General features: G+C 44.6%; 1 protein-coding gene across 6 annotated transcripts in view; it reads left to right on the forward strand.

Moving 5' to 3' along the window:
• Window positions 1-21,406, forward strand: part of lmo7a (LIM domain 7a) — a 52,372-nt gene that overhangs the window by 7,059 nt on the left and 23,907 nt on the right. For 5 of the 6 annotated variants that reach the window (XM_083681575.1, XM_083681573.1, XM_083681574.1 and 2 more), the window contains exons 1-2: window positions 19,617-19,744; window positions 21,077-21,332. In XM_083681575.1, coding sequence (XP_083537701.1) covers window positions 21,115-21,332 — 218 coding nt within the window. In that variant the 5' untranslated portion in view covers window positions 19,617-19,744; window positions 21,077-21,114. Of the gene's footprint in view, window positions 1-2,324; window positions 2,395-8,249; window positions 8,357-17,406; window positions 17,438-18,303; window positions 18,418-19,539; window positions 19,745-21,076; window positions 21,333-21,406 lie in introns of those variants that run through there. The other variant, XM_083681577.1, reaches the window with a different exon arrangement.

Genomic DNA, 21,406 nt, shown 5'->3' on the forward strand with positions numbered 1-21,406 from the left:
CCCTGCTTTTCCCAGGTTCCTCTTTCAAGCCACTCATTCACTGGTAAACCCTCTCCTGTCTCAAGATTTCCACTCTGCTGTAAGTGTTACTGATATTTACCAGGGCACGCTGTAGACCCCCGCTGATGGAATGTTTGTTTGTTAGCCACCTCATTGAAAACAGAGCTTTTGGACTAAGGAGCAAATCAAAGGTCGTATTGTTAGTGTTTGAATGTCATCTGCTTTCCCCCGGTCTTGTTTCAGATGATGTCTTCTGATCTATTTAGAGAGGGCTTGCCTGGGAAGCAGATGTGATTGTGAGCAGGCAGGGTGCCATCTTGGCTTTAATGGGAGCAGTGAGAAGCTGTGTGGTAATTGGAATCGCTGTAGCTGCAACCACATAGCAAAGCAAGGGATTGGTCACATATAACTTGTGTTGGAAGAGATGTCTGGGCAAAGCTGAGGGAATGACACATGCACAGAGGGATAGCTGTGATAAGACGTACGGGTGTGAGCGGGGAGCATTATCTCAATATGAATGAGTTCAAATGATAGGCTGGCTGTTTTGTTTGATTTGAATTGATTCAACAGGTAGTTTATTTGACTCCACAGGTAGTGATTTCAAATCACTTTATAGAGGCCCTAGGAGATTCTGCCTCTGGGCCAAGTCAAGGCTACCTCTCTGAGTGGTGTGGCCCATCATAAAGAGTAGGCTGGCCTCACTAAAGGAATGGTAGTGGGTCTGGGCCAGAAAGAGCCAAATCAGGGGTTTCTCTCTCTCTCTCTCTCTCTCTCTCCCTCTCCCTCTCTCTCTCTCTCCATCCTTCTCTCTCTCCTCTCTACATGCGTGGGCAGCTCTCCTGGATGGACAATGTGGTGTTGTTTCAGTGACTCAGCAGGGCTCTGTAATTACCACAGCATTGGCACATCTCCCTGACTATTCTGGCTGTCCACTCTAAGCACAGACAGACATCTCCTCGTTGTGCTGACCTGAACCTGACTGTACTGTTTCCCCCCCGCAGCAGGACAGCAGACATAGTCAGTCAAGGACCTCTAAACGTTTCCTCAATCTTTATTGAAACTCTTTATTCCCCTGCAGGTTTACATAGGCTAGTAAAACTAAAACAGCACACACAGTTTACTGTGATCCATCCATCTCCTTAGCATTGGGAAGTAGCAACAGAATGCTACTTCAATATTCTGAAGAACTATAACACTCTGAACTGTATTACCTAATCAAAATTGATGCTTCCGGTATGTGTAAAACATGTTTCATACAGGATCATATCGCACTCACAAATCTCGCCTTATCTGAGTGATAAAACACCTTCACGACATTCAAGACCACATTTCACAGGCTTATAAATTCTATGTCTCTCGATTCATCACAGTGAGACTCATTGACGTACCAAAGGTCAAAGGTCAACACTTCTAACGCTCACCAGGATTATCAGTAGGAGCAAAAGTCAGCAGGGCTGTAGTGACCTCCCTCTCTGTCTGTCTGCTAAAGGAGCAGGTACAAGAAGGGCCAGACGGAGTCTGAAGGTTTACTATCACTACTTTCACTGCATTGTCAGTGTTGTGGTCCTCTGTGGCTCAGTTGGTGGAGCACGGCGCTAACAACGCTTAGGTTGTGGGTTTGATTCCCGCCGGGACCATATATACTGAAATGTGTGCACTCACTGCAATGTACGTCGCTTTGGATAAAAGCGTCAGCTAAATGGCATGTGATATATATTATTATATGTTCGAAAGCAGTATTTTATTCGGTATGAATGAATGCCACAGTTCATTATCATTGATCATTTCTTGGGGTGAAATGAAGTCCTTTAACCGGGTTCTGTCCTTCCGTACACATTCTGTCTGAGTGTTGCTCTCCAGCCACAACAGTTTAGACTATGACCAGACACATCAGAGTAGGTAGGTCTGGATAAACCTCTGATTATACACCACCTCCCCATGATTTCACCTCATGTGTTTATGCGGTTTCCTAGAGGGGAGTGGGAATGTGTTTTAGGTGGTGTTTTAGGTGGTGTTCTAGGGAGGAGTGAGAGCGAGAGGGGGTGTTTAGTGTGAAAGGGGTTGTTTCAGGGGGAGTAGGGCATGTTTCGGCAGCAGAGAACAGGCGTGTTTACCTCGTAGCACTCTGCCGTTTAGTAAACTGGAGCCAGGTGGACATTAAATGACCCCATAAACATCCAGCACTGAGACATTGTAACTGTTTGTGTTCCTTCCCTGCTCGTCAGAGTAACCGACAGACTTTCTCTCTCTCTCTCTCTCTCTCTCTCTCTCTCTCTCTCTCTCTCTCTCTCTCTCTCTCTCTCTCTCTCTCTCTCTCTCTCCAGTCTGATCAACAGGATCAAACCTGGCGTCATCAAGAGGGTTAACAGGCTCTCCACACCCATCGCTGGACTGGTGAGTTCCCTCTACCTTGATAATAACATCTGCATTCGTCCTTGCCTTGTTTGGATGGTTCCCTTGACTTTGTTGTTATTCTCCTAAAGGCTGGGCTTACATCCATAACCACACTCTTTCATTCAATATCAACACAGTTCAATCAAGTTCTGCAGAAGTTATCTTTCTAGCCAGTCCTGTCTTTTTGTTTTGATAACCTTCACTTAAATCCATTGAGACTGCGTGTGTGTGTGCGTGTGCGTGTGCGTGTGCGTGTGCGTGTGCGTGTGCGTGTGCGTGTGTGCGTGTGTGCGTGTGTGTGTGTGTGTGTGTGTAAAAAGCTTTGATAAGATCTGAGGAGGTATGAGGTATTGGTAGCTGTGGTGACAGCTGACATGTCTGAGGCATGGGTGCCAATGGAAGAGATGTGTGTGCTCCACTGGCTTGTCTCTCTCTATATCCATCCACACTAATAAGCACTGTGAATGAGGAGCAGCTTGAAAGGCCACTGGGCACATCGGAGTGCACTGTAAATGGGATGTCTGTTACGCTAAAGGCTCTGTTAAATCAAACCAGTATCTATCTAAGACAAAACAGTTTGTACTTGGGTCATTCCATAAGTAAAGGTGCCAGTGAGGATTTCTTGGTCTGGACGACTTTGGAGTCCTGTTGACATGTCAGTGATAATTGTCAGACCGTTTATTTCATGTAAAGTAGAATTAATGAGTGTGAAGGTTTTATGAATGAAAATCTCTACAAAGCACCCTTTTTGGGATAAGTTCTCTGATCATATATCCATTATTATATAGGCTACCGGTTGCAAGTGGTGTAATAACGTAGGAGCTATCTCACTGCACCTGCCAGTATGTTGCTCTTAAATGTTTTTGCTTTTCTAATGAGGTTGCCTAGCAACATAGAATAGCGGTGTATAATTAGATTTTTGTTTATTTAACAGCAGGTGACCATACGGTGTATAAACCTTGTACATTAAATATATAAAAAATACTTTTATGTGAGATATTATGGGTTGCAAAAACCAGGATTATTGTTGCGCCGAAAACTAGACCGCATGGGTAAAAAGTACGAAATAAAGGGGCGGGGACATGTTTAAACCTACCACACAAGGACACATTATGATGAAAGTACTGTATGGCGATATTGATGAGGGGATATTGATACCATAATAATCAATAACGATAACCATGTCATATTTATCTAGCTAGATAGCACACTGTAATCTTGATAATACTAATTATTTGAGGCAGTAATGAACTGTAAGTCTACCTAAAAAATGTTTAGCTGCCCCAATGCTCGATCGCTACCTGCACCATTGTGTGTTAGTGGTCATTACAGTGGTGATGCTCTGTGCTTGTATTACTACAAATAGATATACTTACTACAAAGAGATATACAACTCTGGTCTTTACCGATACTCTGGACTCGGACAAATTTAGCTGTTTTTAACCACTCTGCATTCTTGCATTCTTGCCAATATGGTCTTTCAAGTGTTCTTATAGGTGTGTTCTTGTAAGAATGGGAGGACGCAGAGCGCAAGAATGCATTTTAGAACACAGCCATAGTTTCTCAACCTTTGCACAGAGGATGGTTGAGAAACACGTCTTTAGACCCAGACAGTGTAGCTCAAATTTGATAAGAAAGTTGAGAGGGTTGAAGGGGTTGAGAGTAATTTCTTTAGACTGATCACTCACACAGAAGGTCCTTGTGGGTGTAATTGTGTCCAGCTGCTTTGAGGGCAGTGAAGAACTCTTAGACAGAGTACCTGACTGTTTCTGTAATAAACAACATTGTTCCCATGCCAAACAACATGCTGGCTAAAGCAGAAACAGACTGGCACCCAAGCCAAAGCCCGATGGGCTTGAGGTAAGCAGTAAACACTATACTTACTGAACAGTGTACTCTTAGAACCAGGCATTTGCCATGTAACCCTGCCAGCCAGCTTGTTTTGATCCCATTACCCATTTAAGCAGCTGGACACCTGCTGAGGTAATGGAGGATAAGTGTCTTCTTGATCAGTAGTAGTGATGCTGTGGTATTTCCGAGACTTGGACTCAAACCTGAAACAACCTGATGATGAATTCTTCTCAGGCTGCCCCAGGGCTATCAGTTACTGCAGACCACATGGGGAGAAAGGGAAGGCACCCAGATAAAGATTCCACATTCTCTGCTGTGGGGAAAAAGTTCTGTATCTCCTCTTTCTAAAAGTAGTTAGGAGGACTGTATCTCTGCGTTTGTCTTACTACAAATAGATATACTTACTACAAACTCTGGTCTTGTATCTCTTCTCTGAAAATAATTCAGAGTGGCCTGTTTTCCATGAAGGAATGACTGTCTCCTCTCTACACCAGTAGAGGCTGGTGGAGGTAGAAATCAGAGAACGGGCTCATTATAATGAATGGAATGAGGAAAGGTATCAAATATGTGTGTACCATTCCTGATTCCATTCCATGCATTACAATGAGCCCGTCCTCCGATTTCTACTCTCACCAGCCTCCACTGCTCTACACATAGGTAGGAGTATTGTGTCTCTGCTACAGATAGTTGAACTGATTAGGTTTGTCTTGAGGTATGCAATAATGTTCTCTACTAAATGTTGTTGGAGAGGAATGAAGTGGGAAAATATTTCTGTTCTGGTGTGTTGGACGTAAGTGCATACAGTATGAGAGAATAATACAATGCACAAAGAACAAGAGGAATTTTGCCAGGGCTTTCTTGTTTGTGACTTTAAGATGAATTTAATCTGTGCTGAATGAAAGCCTCTTTACAAGCACGCCTCATTAACGCTCAAATATGAAAATGTGCTGCTATTGTGGTCATATCTGTCCTTTCAGCTTTGCTCTCGGAATAATTCCACCGCTCGAAATCGATACCAGGCTCTTACTCTGGCAGAATCAATGCTTGTTAAGTGGGGAGGGAAAAGGAAAAACGGAAATTTCTGGTTTTGTGGAATATTTAGCAACATTGGCTCCAGATTTGAGCATATTCTCTGGTTTTAGTTGTATCCATTGGTATGTTTCCCATGTCAGAGCTCTGCTCTCCGTGTTCCATCCCTGACGGCCGCTCAGCGAGCTGTGGCTTTGGGTCCCGTTGCCCTGGATCATGCTGGTTCTGCTCTTACCAATCTGGAGAGGAAGCCTACAGTTGTGTGGTGGGGCAGCCAGCCACATGAGAGCAGGTCTGGGTCGAAGGCCCGCTGGGCTGAGCCTTGAGGTACAGAGTTAGAGATGACTCCATAGGCCTCTGCCCACTCTAAACACACTATAATTGACATGGGCTGGATGTTCCCGCACAGAATAGGCCTTCTTTGGATCAAGCCTGTACGGAATATAGAAGATGGAAATAGATTTTTATTGGCCACCAACGGCCTTGCTCCTCATTTAAATGTAGTCTTTATAATGATAGTCATTTAACCATGTTTTGTTTGAGTGTTATTGTTGTACTGTGAATGTTATGCCTGGATCTGTCTTTTGCGAGAGGAGGGTTTTTATGGACTTTATTATGAGAGAACATACTGCTCAAGTGTCTCCCAGCCTGGAACGCAGATGATGTCTGAAGTTTATTGTGATGGGGGGCTTTGAAATGGTTATCCTCGTCATTTGACCTGTCAACCACCAGCAAGCATTAGCAGAGAGCGATGAAGCCGATTACTGAGTATGCATCATTCTCAAAAGAGTACTGTTGAACACAGAGTGGAAGATGTGTTATATTTTATTGTGCATTACATATCAGTACATATTAGAAAAATATGTTGGTAATTACCAAAGCTGAAATCCAATGTTTACACTCTCCCCAGTGCTTTGAATGAAATCCATAAAACAGAATGGCTGGACTGGAGGATTAGAGCCTGCTGGATGAATACAGCATTTTTAGCAGGATTATGTGCAGCGACTACAAAGTCAAAATGACATTCCTTCTGCATCATTATCTCTGCATGCTTTGGGACTGACTGGGTATTAATACTGAACAGAGCACAAATGGTCCTGGCTAGATATAATGAACATCTTTGGAGTTGATTAAATCGGACTGATGTCCTCTCCTTTTCTTGTAAACAACTGTTAGCTTGTTTGTAGGACTTTTTGTTTAATCCTGCCTTGCTCTGTACTTCTGTCTGACCTCTCTCAAAGGGTTGAATAACATGGTTATATGCCTATCATTACAGAGATGATTCAATATTGCATTCGACTGAAGGAATGCGGAAGTGCAACCCTGCATATTTATGTAAGCAGGATATCTGTATTTTCTTTCATATTTTACGATCCAACATTGTCCTATCAGTTTGTTTTGCATGGCTTGAGATAAGATAACTTTATGCACAGCAGTGGACACATACCTATCAAAAGGAGATTGAAATGCAGAGTACCCATTACTCATATCAAGTGTTTTAAATGTTACTGTGGTAACTGTACATAGATAGTGTATGCAATGAATAACAAACTCAAACTCTGAAAGCAGTTGCCACATTGGAATGTTCCGATGAATTATGTTGGATATTTCCTCTAGTATCTAAAGCAGAGTTGGCTTTTTCAGGTGCCAATTATAGTAGACCTTCTACCATTCATAAACTAATCAATCATTCTAGAATCACTCTGCTACCAGTAGGGTTACTGTACCTGTCACCAGGAGTTCTTGTATTACCTCATGTTCCAGGGTTCTAAACCCCGAGGCCAATCCCTAAACATAAATAAGCCTGGGTTATAGAACACCCTCACTATACTATTATAAATAAACAGCAGACCTGCTGACCCCCACACAGGGAGAGAGGAGTTTGACCTCTCACCTTTAGGTGGCCCACAGTGACCTTTGGAGACCTCTAAACCGCTGTTTATGCACATGCAAAGCTGTCAGGAGGAACCGCCGACACGGAGAGATCAACTCTCTCCTGAGTCCTGCCATCAGCTAATAAGCATGTTAGCTGGTTAAATATAGAACTGCTACCCCCTAATTATTTCGGCCCATGTTGAAACCCATGTGTCACTACATAGCGCTGTGTCGGTGTGTGCTGTCCTAATGTGATGGGCAGATGTACAAACGAGCCACTTGGGACTAGTACAACAACATGACACATCATAGCCCTGGTAAGGAATAGCCCTACACACGTGAGGATATGAGGATATGTTGGTGTGTTGTATACAGGGTTCAGATATGCAAGGTGTTATTTTAAGACAAAGTCTATTTGTCATCACATATTGTACACACACGCACACAACTCGAAAATGGCTGTCAAAGAATAGAAAGAGAAACATTCACTCCACACCCTAGCCCTGTCAAGTCGCTTGGGGGAAATATTTGGCAGTTTCAGTCACCCGACCTCTTGTATCATGGCAACCAAATGTCTCCAAAATAATCCTCCACCCTGTAGATTCCACAGGTATTCTCCAGCTCTGGGCTAGGCAGGGAGGGGAGGGGAGGGGTGAGCAAGGGAGGGGAGGGGAGGGGTAGGGAGGGAGGGGTGTGAGGAGTGAGAGTGTAAACTACCAGCAGGGCTCCCGGGTGGCAGCCCTGCCTTGCTTGGTAAGGGGGTGGGGCTTGTGGGCAGCATCGATGTCATCCTTCCTAGTTCCAGTTCTATCCCCGCCCCTTGGCTGGCCCAAACACTCCCACAGGTAGCTTTGGAGCTGTCAATCACTGCTGTCATGCAGCCCTGCCCGTGTGTGTGTGTGTGTGTGTGTGTGTGTATTCTGTATTGTGTCACTCCTTATTTGCTACACACACATGCTCCTCCCCACCCTTCTCAGTTCGCTGGTGATATGAACTTTGGATGCAATGACTTGTGGACTGTGCCTGTGCCAGAGAATTCCTGAGTGATTATTGAGTGAGCGAAGGTGGACAACCATTCTCCCGTCTCTCTCTTTCCACAGGACAACGTCAACGTCTTCCTCAAGGCCTGCGGGAAGCTGGGACTAAAGGAAGCACAGCTCTTCCATCCAGGAGATCTCCAAGACCTATCCACCAGAGTTACTGTCAAGTAAGTTTGTCTCATTCATATCAACAAACACAGCTGACAAGATGATAATGACCATTATATTTGAATATCTACTGGAGCATTAGTCAGGCAGTATGAGGTCCTTTGTTCCTCTAATCAAGTCATACTGACTTTGAAACACAGTCATTTTCCCTGCTGTCCTGTGCACAGCTAGGGTGAACTTGTGTTGCCGACCCCAGGTTTAAATTTAACTTAGGACCGTGTTCGTGAACACGTGGCTCTCCATGTGAAGCCTGTTTCAGAGTGGGGACTGGGGAGTTTTAAGAGGGGTCAACGAATGACATGTTTGGTGCTATTCAGAGTGATTTATTATGATTTTTAACTCCTGTTGGTCGTAGAGTAAACACCTGTCTTAGGTGATGTGTGTGTGTGTGTGTGTGTATATATATATATAAAAGTATACAACGTACTGTATAGCCTATCATGGCTGACAATGTGGGAGAGTCTGATGCCCTGTCCTGAAGTCACTCATGTTCACACAGTGAAACCAAACAAGCCATTGGAGCAGAGAGGAAGTGAATGCTCTCCTGCAGGTTATGTGAAGATTTGATCTGATTATGTTCCAACGGGTGACAGTAATAATACCCCTGAATGACATATACCAGACTCAGTTCCCTGTATCATGGCTTAATCAAATGCAGTAGTGGATCAATGGGATATTCAGTGGCAGTGTGGTGCAAGTTACCAAGTTAAATGTGTGTGTGTGTGTGTGTGTGTGTGTGTGTGTCTGTGTGTCTGTGTGTCTGTGTGTGTCTGTGTGGTAGAAAGGGAAAGAGAGCCGTCATTATGCTACAATTCAGTGTGCGTTTATGGGTGTGTTTGTGTGTCTATTTGTCTGTGTGTGTGTGTGTGTGTGTGTGTGTGGGTGAGAAAGAGGAGAAGCAGAGAGCAGTCATTACGCTGCTACAGTGTTTTTTTCAGTTGTTCCGTCTCCTCTCACCTGTGTGCTGGGCAGGGGTGCATGCGGTATGTTGAACAACCTGTTCAGTTTTCACACAGGTGTGTTCTTGGGAGGCGGCTAGGTGGGGCAGACCTCAGAACCCAGTCCATCAGCTCTGACATGTTCACCATGACAGCATAGCACAGCACTGAGCTCAGAAACCAATCAACATAAGCACACAACTGCTCTGTCTGTCTGCAACAACACTGACATATTTACCCCTCATGGGTCAGGTGCATTATACAGTACATCTGTAAACCACCCAGAATCGCTCCGTGCCGTTGAATCTGATTTCTCTCTCTTTCAGCACCACTGTACGTGCGTCATTCGGCATTGTCTAATCATCCAGATATGCTCCAATTAGTCACTCCTTTGGTACGGTGGCACAACCTGGGGGTGGATTTTTGTCCCCTGAACCACCCAGTCTGTGTCATCCACCCCTGGACAGGGTAGTGATAGCACGCACACACACACACACACACACACACACACACACACACACACACATATATACACACCAAACATCACACGCACACCAAACAAAGCCAGCTCTGCCTGGCAGTTACCACAACACACCCTCGTACCAGCCCTAGCAGGCTAGAGAGGCTCTGGGACGCAGATCAGTGAGAGAACTCTAATGTTTTTAAGATGACATTTAAAGATTAAAGATTGGCCTGAGGTGTTGTTGTTGCACAGGGTGACAAAATGAACGGAGCTGGATGAATAGTATGGAACCTCCGGACAGAATGCAACCTGCCTACTTCTGTTCCATAATTCATTATCATCATCATCATCATCATAGTCCTATCCCCCCTTATCATCAACATGGTTGACACTCTCCTAACCCATATTGCAGGGGCAGTAAATAGACTGTAACCAACCCCACCACTTGTGCTCTTTGGGGGGCTGTGTTCTTTTCTGTGCCTCCCTCTCTGGCATCTGTGTGGGGGCTCGGCCAGAGAGGGCTTACTGGGCTATAATTATAACCTGGAGGGTCACTTTTTGACATTGGATTGAGTGGAATGGTGGCAGGACTCATGGGAGGAGGGCTTTTTTTAGAGTGTGTTTTCTCCCCCTCTGCATTCTCCCCTGTAGCCCAAACTGTGTGTGTGTGTGTGTGTGTGTGTGTGTGTGTGTGTGTGTGTGTGTGTGTGTGTGTGTGTGTGTGTGTGTGTGTGTGTGTGTGTGTGTGTGTTGTATAGTATTGTGTAAAGGATAGATGTTTTGCATGGACCAACTGGAATCCATCCAGATATAGAGCCTGATAGGACTATCTTCCGGGAGCCAGCCACACACTGCTGCTCACGCTGCTGCTTGTAAAAACAACACTGAACCCCCACTGTCTGGGGGCTCTGATCTGCTATCTGTGACTCTTCCTATTGAAGTCACTGAGATAACATGTTTTAGTGGATTAAAACATTTGTGAGGTCATGAGTCATGATTCAACGTTTTGAGGTTTGTAAGTCTTGAAAAAATGACTTGCTAGGCTAGGAGGAGTTTCTGAGGTTGAGATATGCATCAGGACCTTGCTCATACTGCATGGGTCAAAGTATTTCAGTTCACTCACTGTGGGGGACATTGAGGTGCTTGAGTTTGAAATGTCTTTGTACAAATTGTCCACCGTTAGTTTAGCTTTTACAGAGAGTACAGTTGAAGTCACGTAGGGGAGCCACGTGAGGAGACACCTCACTCTAATTCCACAAGGCTGCAGTCCTTTCATCATTACCCACTAGAGCCTGAAAAGCAAATGTCTCGGAGAGAGAGAGCAAGGGAGGAAAAACAGAGAGGGACAATCAGTGAAAGGGGCAGTATAAAAGGCAGAGACACATTGAGAGAGACAGAGACACAAATCCAAATAAAGAGAGAGATCAGTGTCTAGGGTTCATATGCTGCTCCTGTTCCTGGTGTGTGTCCAACCTCCACACCCTTAAACCCAGTCTGACAGGTGCTCTGCTCAACATCTGTGTTCTCATGATATCCTTGTTCTCATTTTGATGGTATGTTGTTCTATGGTCGAGCCTGTTGGGGTCGGGGTGTGATCTTGAACATCATCCAACAGCAACATCCTCCATGGACCTGAATGAACAATTCTGTATATAATTCTTAATAACAATGTGTTTTATTATACTCTTGAAATTGATTACAAGGAAGTCTGAGGTAGTCAGTTTCAGTTGGTTGGTTGACCGATGCGCTATTGATTTGATTCCAGCATGGGCTTAATCACTCTATGGCTTTGAATAGAGTTCAGACAAGATTGTTCTAGACCTCAGGTGTGTATGATACATGAGTCTGGAGTTGGCTTTCATTGGGTGAGATCACAGTTCAGCTCACAGCAGACTTCGTTGTCACATCAACCATAAAAGGTAAACTGTGGAGTCTAGCTTGACCTTTGAGCTTTGCTCATTGTTGTAGTATTGGCTTTACCCTCATCCAGGTGTACAGGTATTACTGCATTATTACCTCACATTATGTTCCCTCTGATAAAGACACATATCAGTCTGAATACTTTAAACATTTCAAAATGTTTTACTATATTATCACAAAATTCTTCAGATAAGAGACTGATAAGAGGACTTAAGAAAACATGGTGTTGCAATGTGAAGTGTAGCCCTAACACAGAGAAGGTTCCGGAAGATTCCCTCGTCTCACCCTCCTTTTACCTGTTTTTAAAACAATGCAACACATTCTAAGTTCCATGAGGTGTGTCACTGTACAGATTTACTTTGATTCATCATTGGATGAAATTCACCTCACTATTTTTAGACCAGCCACGTCACTCACAGCTGCCTTGCAGGATGTGAGAATATTTATGTCTTTTACTGTTGATGAATCATGATGTTCTTGGTTGTTCTACAGTATCTTGGATACCAGTTTGTTTCTGCTTTTGACAACTCTTTGACTAAGCAAGGTTGGGTTTCAGGCTAGGATCTAGGCTATGTAGCGTTGCTGAAGCCAGAAGCAGCCTGGCACCAAGGCCAGTAGGCCTACTACAGTTCTGAGCTGTTCCGAAAGGAAAACATCGGAATGTCTTGAGCGTGGCTTTACCTGCTGACCCCTAAAATCAGCTGATTATGTTATAGTATGTGACCCTACGCCTTAAGGCCCGTTACTCACAGATTTACAGCTAAAGGGGATTGATGGCTTAAAGGATGAAAATGACTTGTGCCAACAGCATTGTACTACCACTTATTCATTTATGATCCCATTAACGAGTATCACTGAGGAATTCAAATGCCTACTCAGCTTATTTCACAGAGTATGTTGATAGATATTGCCCCTAACCACTGTTACATAGCCGTATATTTCTCATCCCCTTAATGGTTAAGGATAAGATGTGGAGGGTAGGGTAATTTGATCCCAGATCCGTGGTCAAGAGCAACTTCTACCCAGAGCTGATTTTGGCCACTTATTTTGCTGGTTTAGAGGCTTGTTTGTCTCCCGGGTCTTCTGCATTTCTGTGTCTATGAAGAACAGACAGACCAGACCTGTGAGGTCCAAAGTCTCATTGGTGGTGGCGACCTTTTGATTTTTTGCAAATTATTGACATGGAATGTAGACTCTCTAAGCCAACAAGCACTGCAGGAGGTAGCATAAACTGTTTGGCCCTTGAGGAATTTAAATGACCTCCCCATTTGACAATTATATGTAAGCTAAAGGAGTGGCTCTGTAGCATGATAGAGCTTTGATTATGTAATACCCAGCTGCCACTGTTGATCAAGCAAACTGTGTGATCTGCTGAGAGGTGTGCCTTTTTTTTCCCGGACAACAATGTTAAAAATGATTGACAGCTGGTTATGAAAGTCTCCATACATAAATATTTAATTAAGTTGAATTGGAATGTTCTCTCTCAGATAAGGCGAACAATGTACTGTATGTTTGTTTGATCCCAATCACGACAAGTCTGGAAATGTCACATTTCCTCAATCAGGAAAAAGGGGCAAACGGAGTCGTCTTATTTGTTTTTGGGCACTTATTTGTGACTCTGGCACAGGGAGGTTTGGTCTCATCTCTTATGGTACAGTATGGCACCGCTGTCACTGCTTGTGCAGTGGTGTGTGAACTGTGAAGAGATTGTGAAACCAAACGAGCGGTAGTGGTGATCGGCCAATAAAGTCTCTCCTCCATGGTTACGGCCCTGGCTGTAAACGGGCAACACAAGGGTTATATTTGTGCTCCCTGGCTGGACCGGCTGGAGAGAGAGAGAGAGAGAGAGAGAGAGAAATGCCAGCCTCACCCTGTTTGCCCGCTCACAGTGGCCGCAGTGTCTCTGATCAGCATGACGCAATCCTCTCTAAATGATCCTGGTGCTCTGGGCCACAGCTAAAGCTTTCAATGAAGAACATCATTTGACATCTGAACTCAGCTGTGACTGAGAGTCTTCTTTCCTGGAGGGAATTGAACTGCTTTTCAATTGAACTGATTATTTCCAGGTGACGAGGCTTATGAATAAACGTGAGGTATTTGATCAGTAAGAACGTTGAAGGAGGACATTCCATGCTGAGTTGAATGTAGCAGGGCAGGTCAGCTTGATTTCACACAGGTATGCTTGTGAACATGCACACCCATTCATTTAAGGCTTTGGCATGCAGTTGCGGTATCATGGTATTGTTTCTGTGGAGCTGGGTGTTTATGTTGGGACATACCCAGACCTACCCATCTATTGTCTGTGTGATGTTGTTGTTATTTCGTCCAGTAGGGCTTGGCATGGGGTGGAAATTGAGCAATGGGAAATATACTGTCCACACTGATGCCCCAGATGGGAGTTCCACCCAGATAATTAGAATTCTCGTTCCATTTCAAACTCTATGGTTCCGCCTCTGTTACAGACATACCCAGAAGGCCATTGTGTACAGGTAATTTGGCATGGGGCAATGCCAGGTGTCGGTCACAATGGACTTGGCAAGATCCTTTTCGTGTGTGTGCCTTTTGGTCTTTGTTTAGAGTTGTTTGTCTAACATTTGAATAGGAACGTTTGTTTATCTGGAGTGTGTGTGCGTGTGTGTGTGTGTGTGTGTGTGTGGGGGGGGGGGGGGATATTTAAGTCTACCTGCAATTATGTGGGATGAACTCACATTAGCATGACGGTGAAGAGACAGAGACAAAGCACTGTCAAAGTTGCGTGTGATGAATCAGAAGTTGGCTGAATCAGTCACGTACAGGTACAGCACCAAAACAAAGTACACAATGTTTTTACAAGATCTTCTTTTATCATAACTCCCATCAGCACAGCTGATTAACAGCCGGTGTGTTATTCACCTTGTAAGGTGTTCTGATCTAATGTAAGACAGGTAGGCCTCCCCCAGAGGGCTTATTAGTTCCTGTGGGACCACTGAACCATACAAGAATGCTGTCTGGTTTCTTTTCCGTTTCCATTGGCGGTTCAATGAGGAAGGATGTAAACAAGTCTGCGGTTGATTGGTTGCCTCTAACATTTTTGAACTCCCCAGGAGTGTGGAGGTTTGGAAGCTTGCGTAAGGCTGTTGGTTGGGATAAGCATTGTTTTGTGAAAAATGTATCTCTAATTAGTCAAGGTTATCTGTTAGAGTGTCGTCTTAGGGATCTTTCGCACATAAAGTAGCGAGATAAGATAGCCTTCCAACATTTCTCTTGAGTTCATGGTTTGTAAGAACAGCTTGAGCTGAGCATAGGTCATAGTTATCCCATGCTTTAGGACCACGATGGAAATAAGTTGTTGACTTTTTTGTGCTTTTATCCTCGATAATTCTTTAATCAAGTGCATCATTTTGTATGTGTACCTTGTTTTTAAATGAACTAAACAAAAACACGCCTTTTTCTAGTTTTTGATGTACTGTTCATATGAGCTGCAGGGAATATAGGAGCATTAGCTGGCCACCTCATTTATCCTGCTATGGTGAAATAGTCAGATGTATTTACCCACATGACTTAATCACATTTCTGCCTCAAGGCTTTAAGCTAGCAAAACATTGTCCTTACTTGTTATTCTGAACAAACTGTTAAAAACAGATATTGTATTATTCGAAGCTTTGAAATGACTGGACAGATGGGTATGTAGATATGATTCTAGTATCTCTTTAAAGTTGATGGGATGAGACTGCTTGTGTAGACGTAGTTGTTGAATCTTCCTGAGTCAGGACACCCTTATTGTGTGTGACAAAAGAAACACCAACTCCTCCCAGAACTCTCCAGTCTCAATTAGCTGTGGTGACTGTATTCAGCTGGCTATGGTACTGTCTTCACACCTCATAATTACCAGAGTTCTATTCTTGGCTTTTGTACAGAACAGAACAGCATGTATCAGACTGAGAACAGCCTCTTTGATATCTCTGCAGCGTACTGTTTCTGATAGCTCTCCTTCGTATGAGCGCTCAGCTGATCCAGAGAGACGACAGCACAGTCCTGAGGGTCTGGAGGAAAGAGAATAGCTCCCTTTTATTCTCTGTTCCCCTAACAAGCCTTACAGCTATTACCACCACCACTCATAAATTACTATTAGGTAACCAGGCCTGTGGTAGTTTGGTCTGAACCTCCCTCTTTGGCCCTGGCTGCACCATAAATGCAGACTTTGTGACGTTGTTCCAGGCCGCACTGGAGAGGGTTTTTTTTTTTTCTTCTTCTTTCTCCTACCTCTTTTATTGCGGCCCATAAATCTGTGAGATGTAGAATTGGTGAACGCCTATTTTAATTCACTTCAGTTCACCAGCAGTGTCAGATCACCCTTGTGTGAAATGACGCACATCCTTGAGAGAGAGGTGATCTGTCCGACTCTGGTGACGTTACGTCAAATAGTAAAGGTTTGAAAGAATAGAACACGTGAATATCTACATTTGATAGTGGAGAAGGGTGTGAATTAAATCGTCCATATTCCATGGCAACTTTTGTATGGGTTTGATGCGCTCGGGGGGAATCTGCAGGCGTCAACCCCAAATGGATGGGAAAAATATTACTGAATTGAACCATCCACATGTTTATCTGTTCTGTTGTTGTTTTTTTCCCACTAAACTGAGGCACCTGTAGGAATTCAAACATGCTTGATCAACAGGCGGTCATCGTAGTGACTCAGGTGACTGAACAGAATGTTCACAACATTCCCAGCAGGTGCTCCCAGCTGCACCGGTCACATTGCTTGCTGGGAAAGGATCCACAGGACACCCGAGTACGCACGGGTAGAGGCACGGACTATTGTATTACCACATGACGGGAGGAATGTGTAGCATGGAGATGAAGAGCAGGGTCGTATATCTCACTCTGTCACCGTGGTTATCACGCCAGTGTGGTGCTTTATAAGGGCTATTGGACCCTGTTTAAACAGACTTGATATACTGTACTGGGTCCCGGTGACAGATGGTGGGTGTGTCTAGTTCAGACAGACAGGGTAGAGGGTGCTTTGACAGAGTAGTTAAGAGCAAAATGACCTGTCAAGATTTAATGTTTGGGTCAGTACCCAGAACCAAAAATATGTCTGAATGCCCGAAAAGGCATTAAGGGAATGTTTGGGCTATGCCTGATAGTTGTTTGTGTGCTTTAAATACATATCAGTGGTTATTAGTTGTATCAATAGTCCAGTGTCAAGGCCTGGAGTTTATTTTCTTACCTCTGATCTTTACCCTTCAAAGATATTTTTATGCCAGTGGTATTTAGTGGCCGTCATAAATAACACACACAAATATGGAGGGAAGCGGCCACCACCAATACACAAATGTAACACAACAATGTTCTGTAGTCAAAACTGTTACGTTTATACTATGAGGACATCTTTGAACTGCTTTTATGTAATCTATCAATACTAGATAAATCAATTACTGATACTGCGCGTGTGTGCGCGCGTGTGTGTGCGCGCGCGTGCGTGCGTGCGTGCGTGTGTGTGTTGCCTCCAATCCCACCCAGCCTTTGTGTTGGCGCGTGAGGCAGTCGGGGTGATTCGGGGGCTGGCAGTGGCGTGGATTGTGCTCTCAGTTTCCAGCTCTTTCAGTGGGGAACACAGAGACCTAAACATGCCCTCCATTCTTTTATTGTCATTTTCCCAGGCTGTGAGTGATAAACCACACACACACTCTCTCTCTCTCACACACACACACACACACACCTCTCACCTCTCTCCTCTCTCCCACAGACATCAAGAGACCAGCAGGAGGCTGAAAAATGTGAGTGGAAAAGTTACTTTTTATTTGGGTAGGTTTGATTAATTGGCTAAGATTTCCATGGCCAATTACCCTGCATTGTAAACTTAAGTTCCATAGCGTCCAGTAGAACAGTAGGGTGAATATATGGTTTTATCTGTAAGTGTGTGTCTACTACTACTACTAGTTCAATGTATAGTAATATTATGATTTCTCAACCATCTTACCGGTCAGGAGAGAGCTACCAATGTGCATTAGAAGCAGAGTAATGTAGGATGAGCATATGTATGTCTTTGCAGAGCATCAGTACTATGTAACAATCTAGAGCTACACACTAGATTCAGTATACTGCACTTGCCAATGTAACTACAGTACTGTACCATGTTAGTATACAGTAAAGGTGTAACGTGATATAAAGTGGGACATGTGTTATTGTGGATACAACATGTTTGTTGTTTGTGACTTCAGCATCTATTGTACACTGTGCTACCTGCTCAGCTCACTGCACACAAACAGTAGCAGAGTGTTCTGGATGGGTCCGGGAACAAAGACCTGTACACTAGGCAATATTACCTTCTGTCACCGCACGGCCATAGCTATCATAACAATCCTGACAGCTAGCGCACAGTAGCAGTCCAGAACATCTGTCAATATCATATGGCATCATTTCTAAACCGCAAAATACAGAAATGGTCCTTCGTCGTAGTCCATCAAGTTAGGCACTCGTTTCTCAGCGTAAAGCTGTTAAAGCCCTTTGTTTAGTGTAAATCTACCCAGTCAAAGTGAAAAAAAAACCCTGTCTCTCCAGAGACATAAGCATTGCTCCTATACGGTATACACACATGACAGTGATAACATGTTATAACAAGCTTGTGTCCTCTTCCTTCCAGGTGTTGATCACCATATACTGGCTGGGTAGGAAGGCACAGAGTGACCCGTTCTATAATGGACCTTACCTAAACCTTAAAGCGTTTGAGGGACTATTGGGCATAGCACTATCCAAGGTAAGCTGCCTGTCCGTACGGCAGCATGCTAACAGAAGTCACATTATCCAACCTACCGGTACTGTTGTTAGCATGATGTTATGCATCCTTGTTGAACTAGGAAATGTGTAAATGGAATCCTCTTTTCGCACCCGCTGCCCAGTACATTTCTGAATCCTTCCTGGTATGCAAGCTATGTGTCGAAGGATGAATGTGGTAGGCCAGAGGGGCCTTAGAAAGAGTGCACTAAAACCATGGCTACGTCAAGTCATAAAAGATCCCATCCCCTTGACTCAGCTATTTTATCTTGTTTACTTCAGACCACACTGGTACACCTACAGTACATGCAGTCCATGTTTTTCAAAATTGTTTGTTTTTTTGTTTTTTTAACGGGACACTCCCGTACCAACTCCGTGCCAGTGTTAGATTTGGCACTTTGTTTACAGTTGGATTTATGGTTTAACGGGTATTCAACCTCTATGAATACAGTCTTAAGTATTTATAAAGAGATATGGACGGTTACGACATGTCTTGTGCGTTGATCTATTATAATCTCTTATAAGCTCACTGAAGCAGTTAAAGCAGAGTTGCTGAGCTCAGTGGAATAGTATTGTTTGCCGGGATTGAGGGAATTACAGATCTGACAGTGTTTCTTTGATAGTGGCTGATGAGTTGTTGCATGTTTGTAAAGTGGCTTGTTTATGTGTTTATGCTAAACCCCTCTGTATGCAGTAAACACAGTCATCATCACAAAACTCATGGGCAAATCTGTCCTGTGAGCTCGCTGTGCTTGACTGATAGGAATCTGAATTGTAAACACTGAGGAACTCCAGCTCCTGTACACTGTGTGTGTGTGTGTGTGTGTGTGTGTGTGTGTGTGTGTGTGTGTGTGTGTGTGTGTGTGTGTGTGTGTGTGTGTGTGTGTGTGTGTGGCATGGCATGGCATGACGATACAGAATTCACACTCTGCCCAATTGAAGGTGTAAAACCGTACTCTCACTCTGACTCTGCAAGTTTGTGTGTGTGTTGTCATGTTCGTGAAGAACTAAATTACTGAGAAACACACCACTCTGTCTCCCTCAGACTGACTGACTGCCCCTGTGTGTGTGCGTGTGTGCGTGCATGTGTGTGTGTGTGTTGCAGGCACTAGAAGACTCATTCAGCAGCCCAAGAGGCAGCAGCGTCAGAGACAGTGGTTTTGGAGACAGCTGGTACTCAGAGAGAGAGGAGCTGTTCCCACTGAGACGAGGAGGACACAGGAGAGAGGACTCCCTGGATAGCCTGGACTCACTGGGCTCTCGACCCCACAGCATCTCATCTGACACCACACTCAAAGGAAGCAGTGAGGGTAGGGGCGGACGCACGCCAATCTCAACTACAAACACACACACACACACACACACACACACACACACACACACACACAAAACACACATACCCACACACCCACACACCAATCTGCTAGAGCAAGAGTGCGTTTGTGTTTGCTTCTAAATGCTTTCTTGTCTTTGGATTGAACACACAGTGTAGCCTATATCTTTGCCTGAAGTCAGGAACTAGAATGATTGTGTTAAAGCTACGGTGTTAGAGTGCCAGAGAAATATTTGTTTGCCTATCTGAGATTATCTCTGAAATTCACCTCAAGCGTGTGGATTGTGCTGATATCAGGTCTGTGTTGACATTTGACTGATTGTGCTGAGTAGAATATTAGCTGATTTGAGTCTCTTAACTGATGCGTAACCTTGACACGTTTATAGTGCAATTTATATGATATTATATGATATTATATGATATGATATTATATTATATATTTGTGAATAGCAATGCAATGTACAGTATCATCAGTTTCAGAAAGCAAACTCATACTCATACGAAAATAAACACCTAATGCCCTCTAGTGGCCTGCTCTCAGAAAACTCATCCACTGACTGAAAAGAGAAAAATGTATAAAATACCAATTTCTTATTCGGCTTTGTAACAATTCTAATAAAATGAGGTTGAGAACAGGTTTAGGTTTGTTCTGTGGCAGGGGAGTTGGGGATGTGTAGGATCTGGGAAAGAACAGGTCATTAATAATTAGAGACAGGGTTGGCACCCCTGTGTGAGACAGGCCAGTGAGACATTCCAGAGCCTTCCACACAGGCTTGTAAATGAGGAGGCCTCCATTCCCAACCCAGCGCCCCTCTCTGCTGCTCTGCCCTCACCCCCTGGAGCCCCAGCACAACCCCTCACTGGACCTCTCCTCTCTCCTCCTCCCCATCCTCTCCTCCTTTCTCCTTTTCTCTACTTTCTCCCCCCCCCCCCATGTATAACCTTCACTGGACCACTGCTCTACCCCTTCCCCTCTCCTCTCCTCTCCTCTCCCCTTTCCCCTTTCCCCTCTTCCCCCTATCCTCCCACCCCCGCTCAACCCACACCTCACCTCTACTCTCCCTCTTCCCCCTTCCTCAACTTGTCTTGAATACATCCTATACCTGTTGGTCATCCCTCTCTCTTCCTCTCCTCTCCTCTCCTCTCCTCTCCTCTCCTCTCCTCTCCTCTGCTCTCCTCTCCTCTCCTCTCCTCTCCTCTCCTCTCCTCTCCTCTCCTCTGCTCTCCTCTCCTCTCCCCTCCTCTCCTCTCCTCTCCTCTCCTCTCCTCTCCTCTCCTCTCCTCTCCTCTCCTCTCCTCTTCCCCCTAGGTTGTTGCAGTGACGCGGAGGCAGAGTCTGTCTTCAGGATGGCGGAGAACAAGGACTCCCTACACTATCGCCGCTCGCTGGTCATCGCACCCAAGACCACCACCCAGTTCAACCAGTTCCTGCCCACCAAGGACAAGGACAAGGCCATGGCCTACGTGCCCGCGCCACTCCGCAAGAAGCGGGCAGAGCGCCACGAGGACAACCGGCGGAGCTGGGCCAGCCCCACGTACACCGAGGAGGACGGCACCTTCACCAGGTAGCGTGACGAAGTACACCGCATACATGTACACACACACACGGTCTTTGTTTTACAGGTGCTGTCGGATCAAC

This window comes from Argentina silus (genome assembly GCF_951799395.1).
Source record: "Argentina silus genome assembly, chromosome: 12".
NCBI classification, from domain to species: Eukaryota; Metazoa; Chordata; class Actinopteri; order Argentiniformes; family Argentinidae; genus Argentina; species Argentina silus.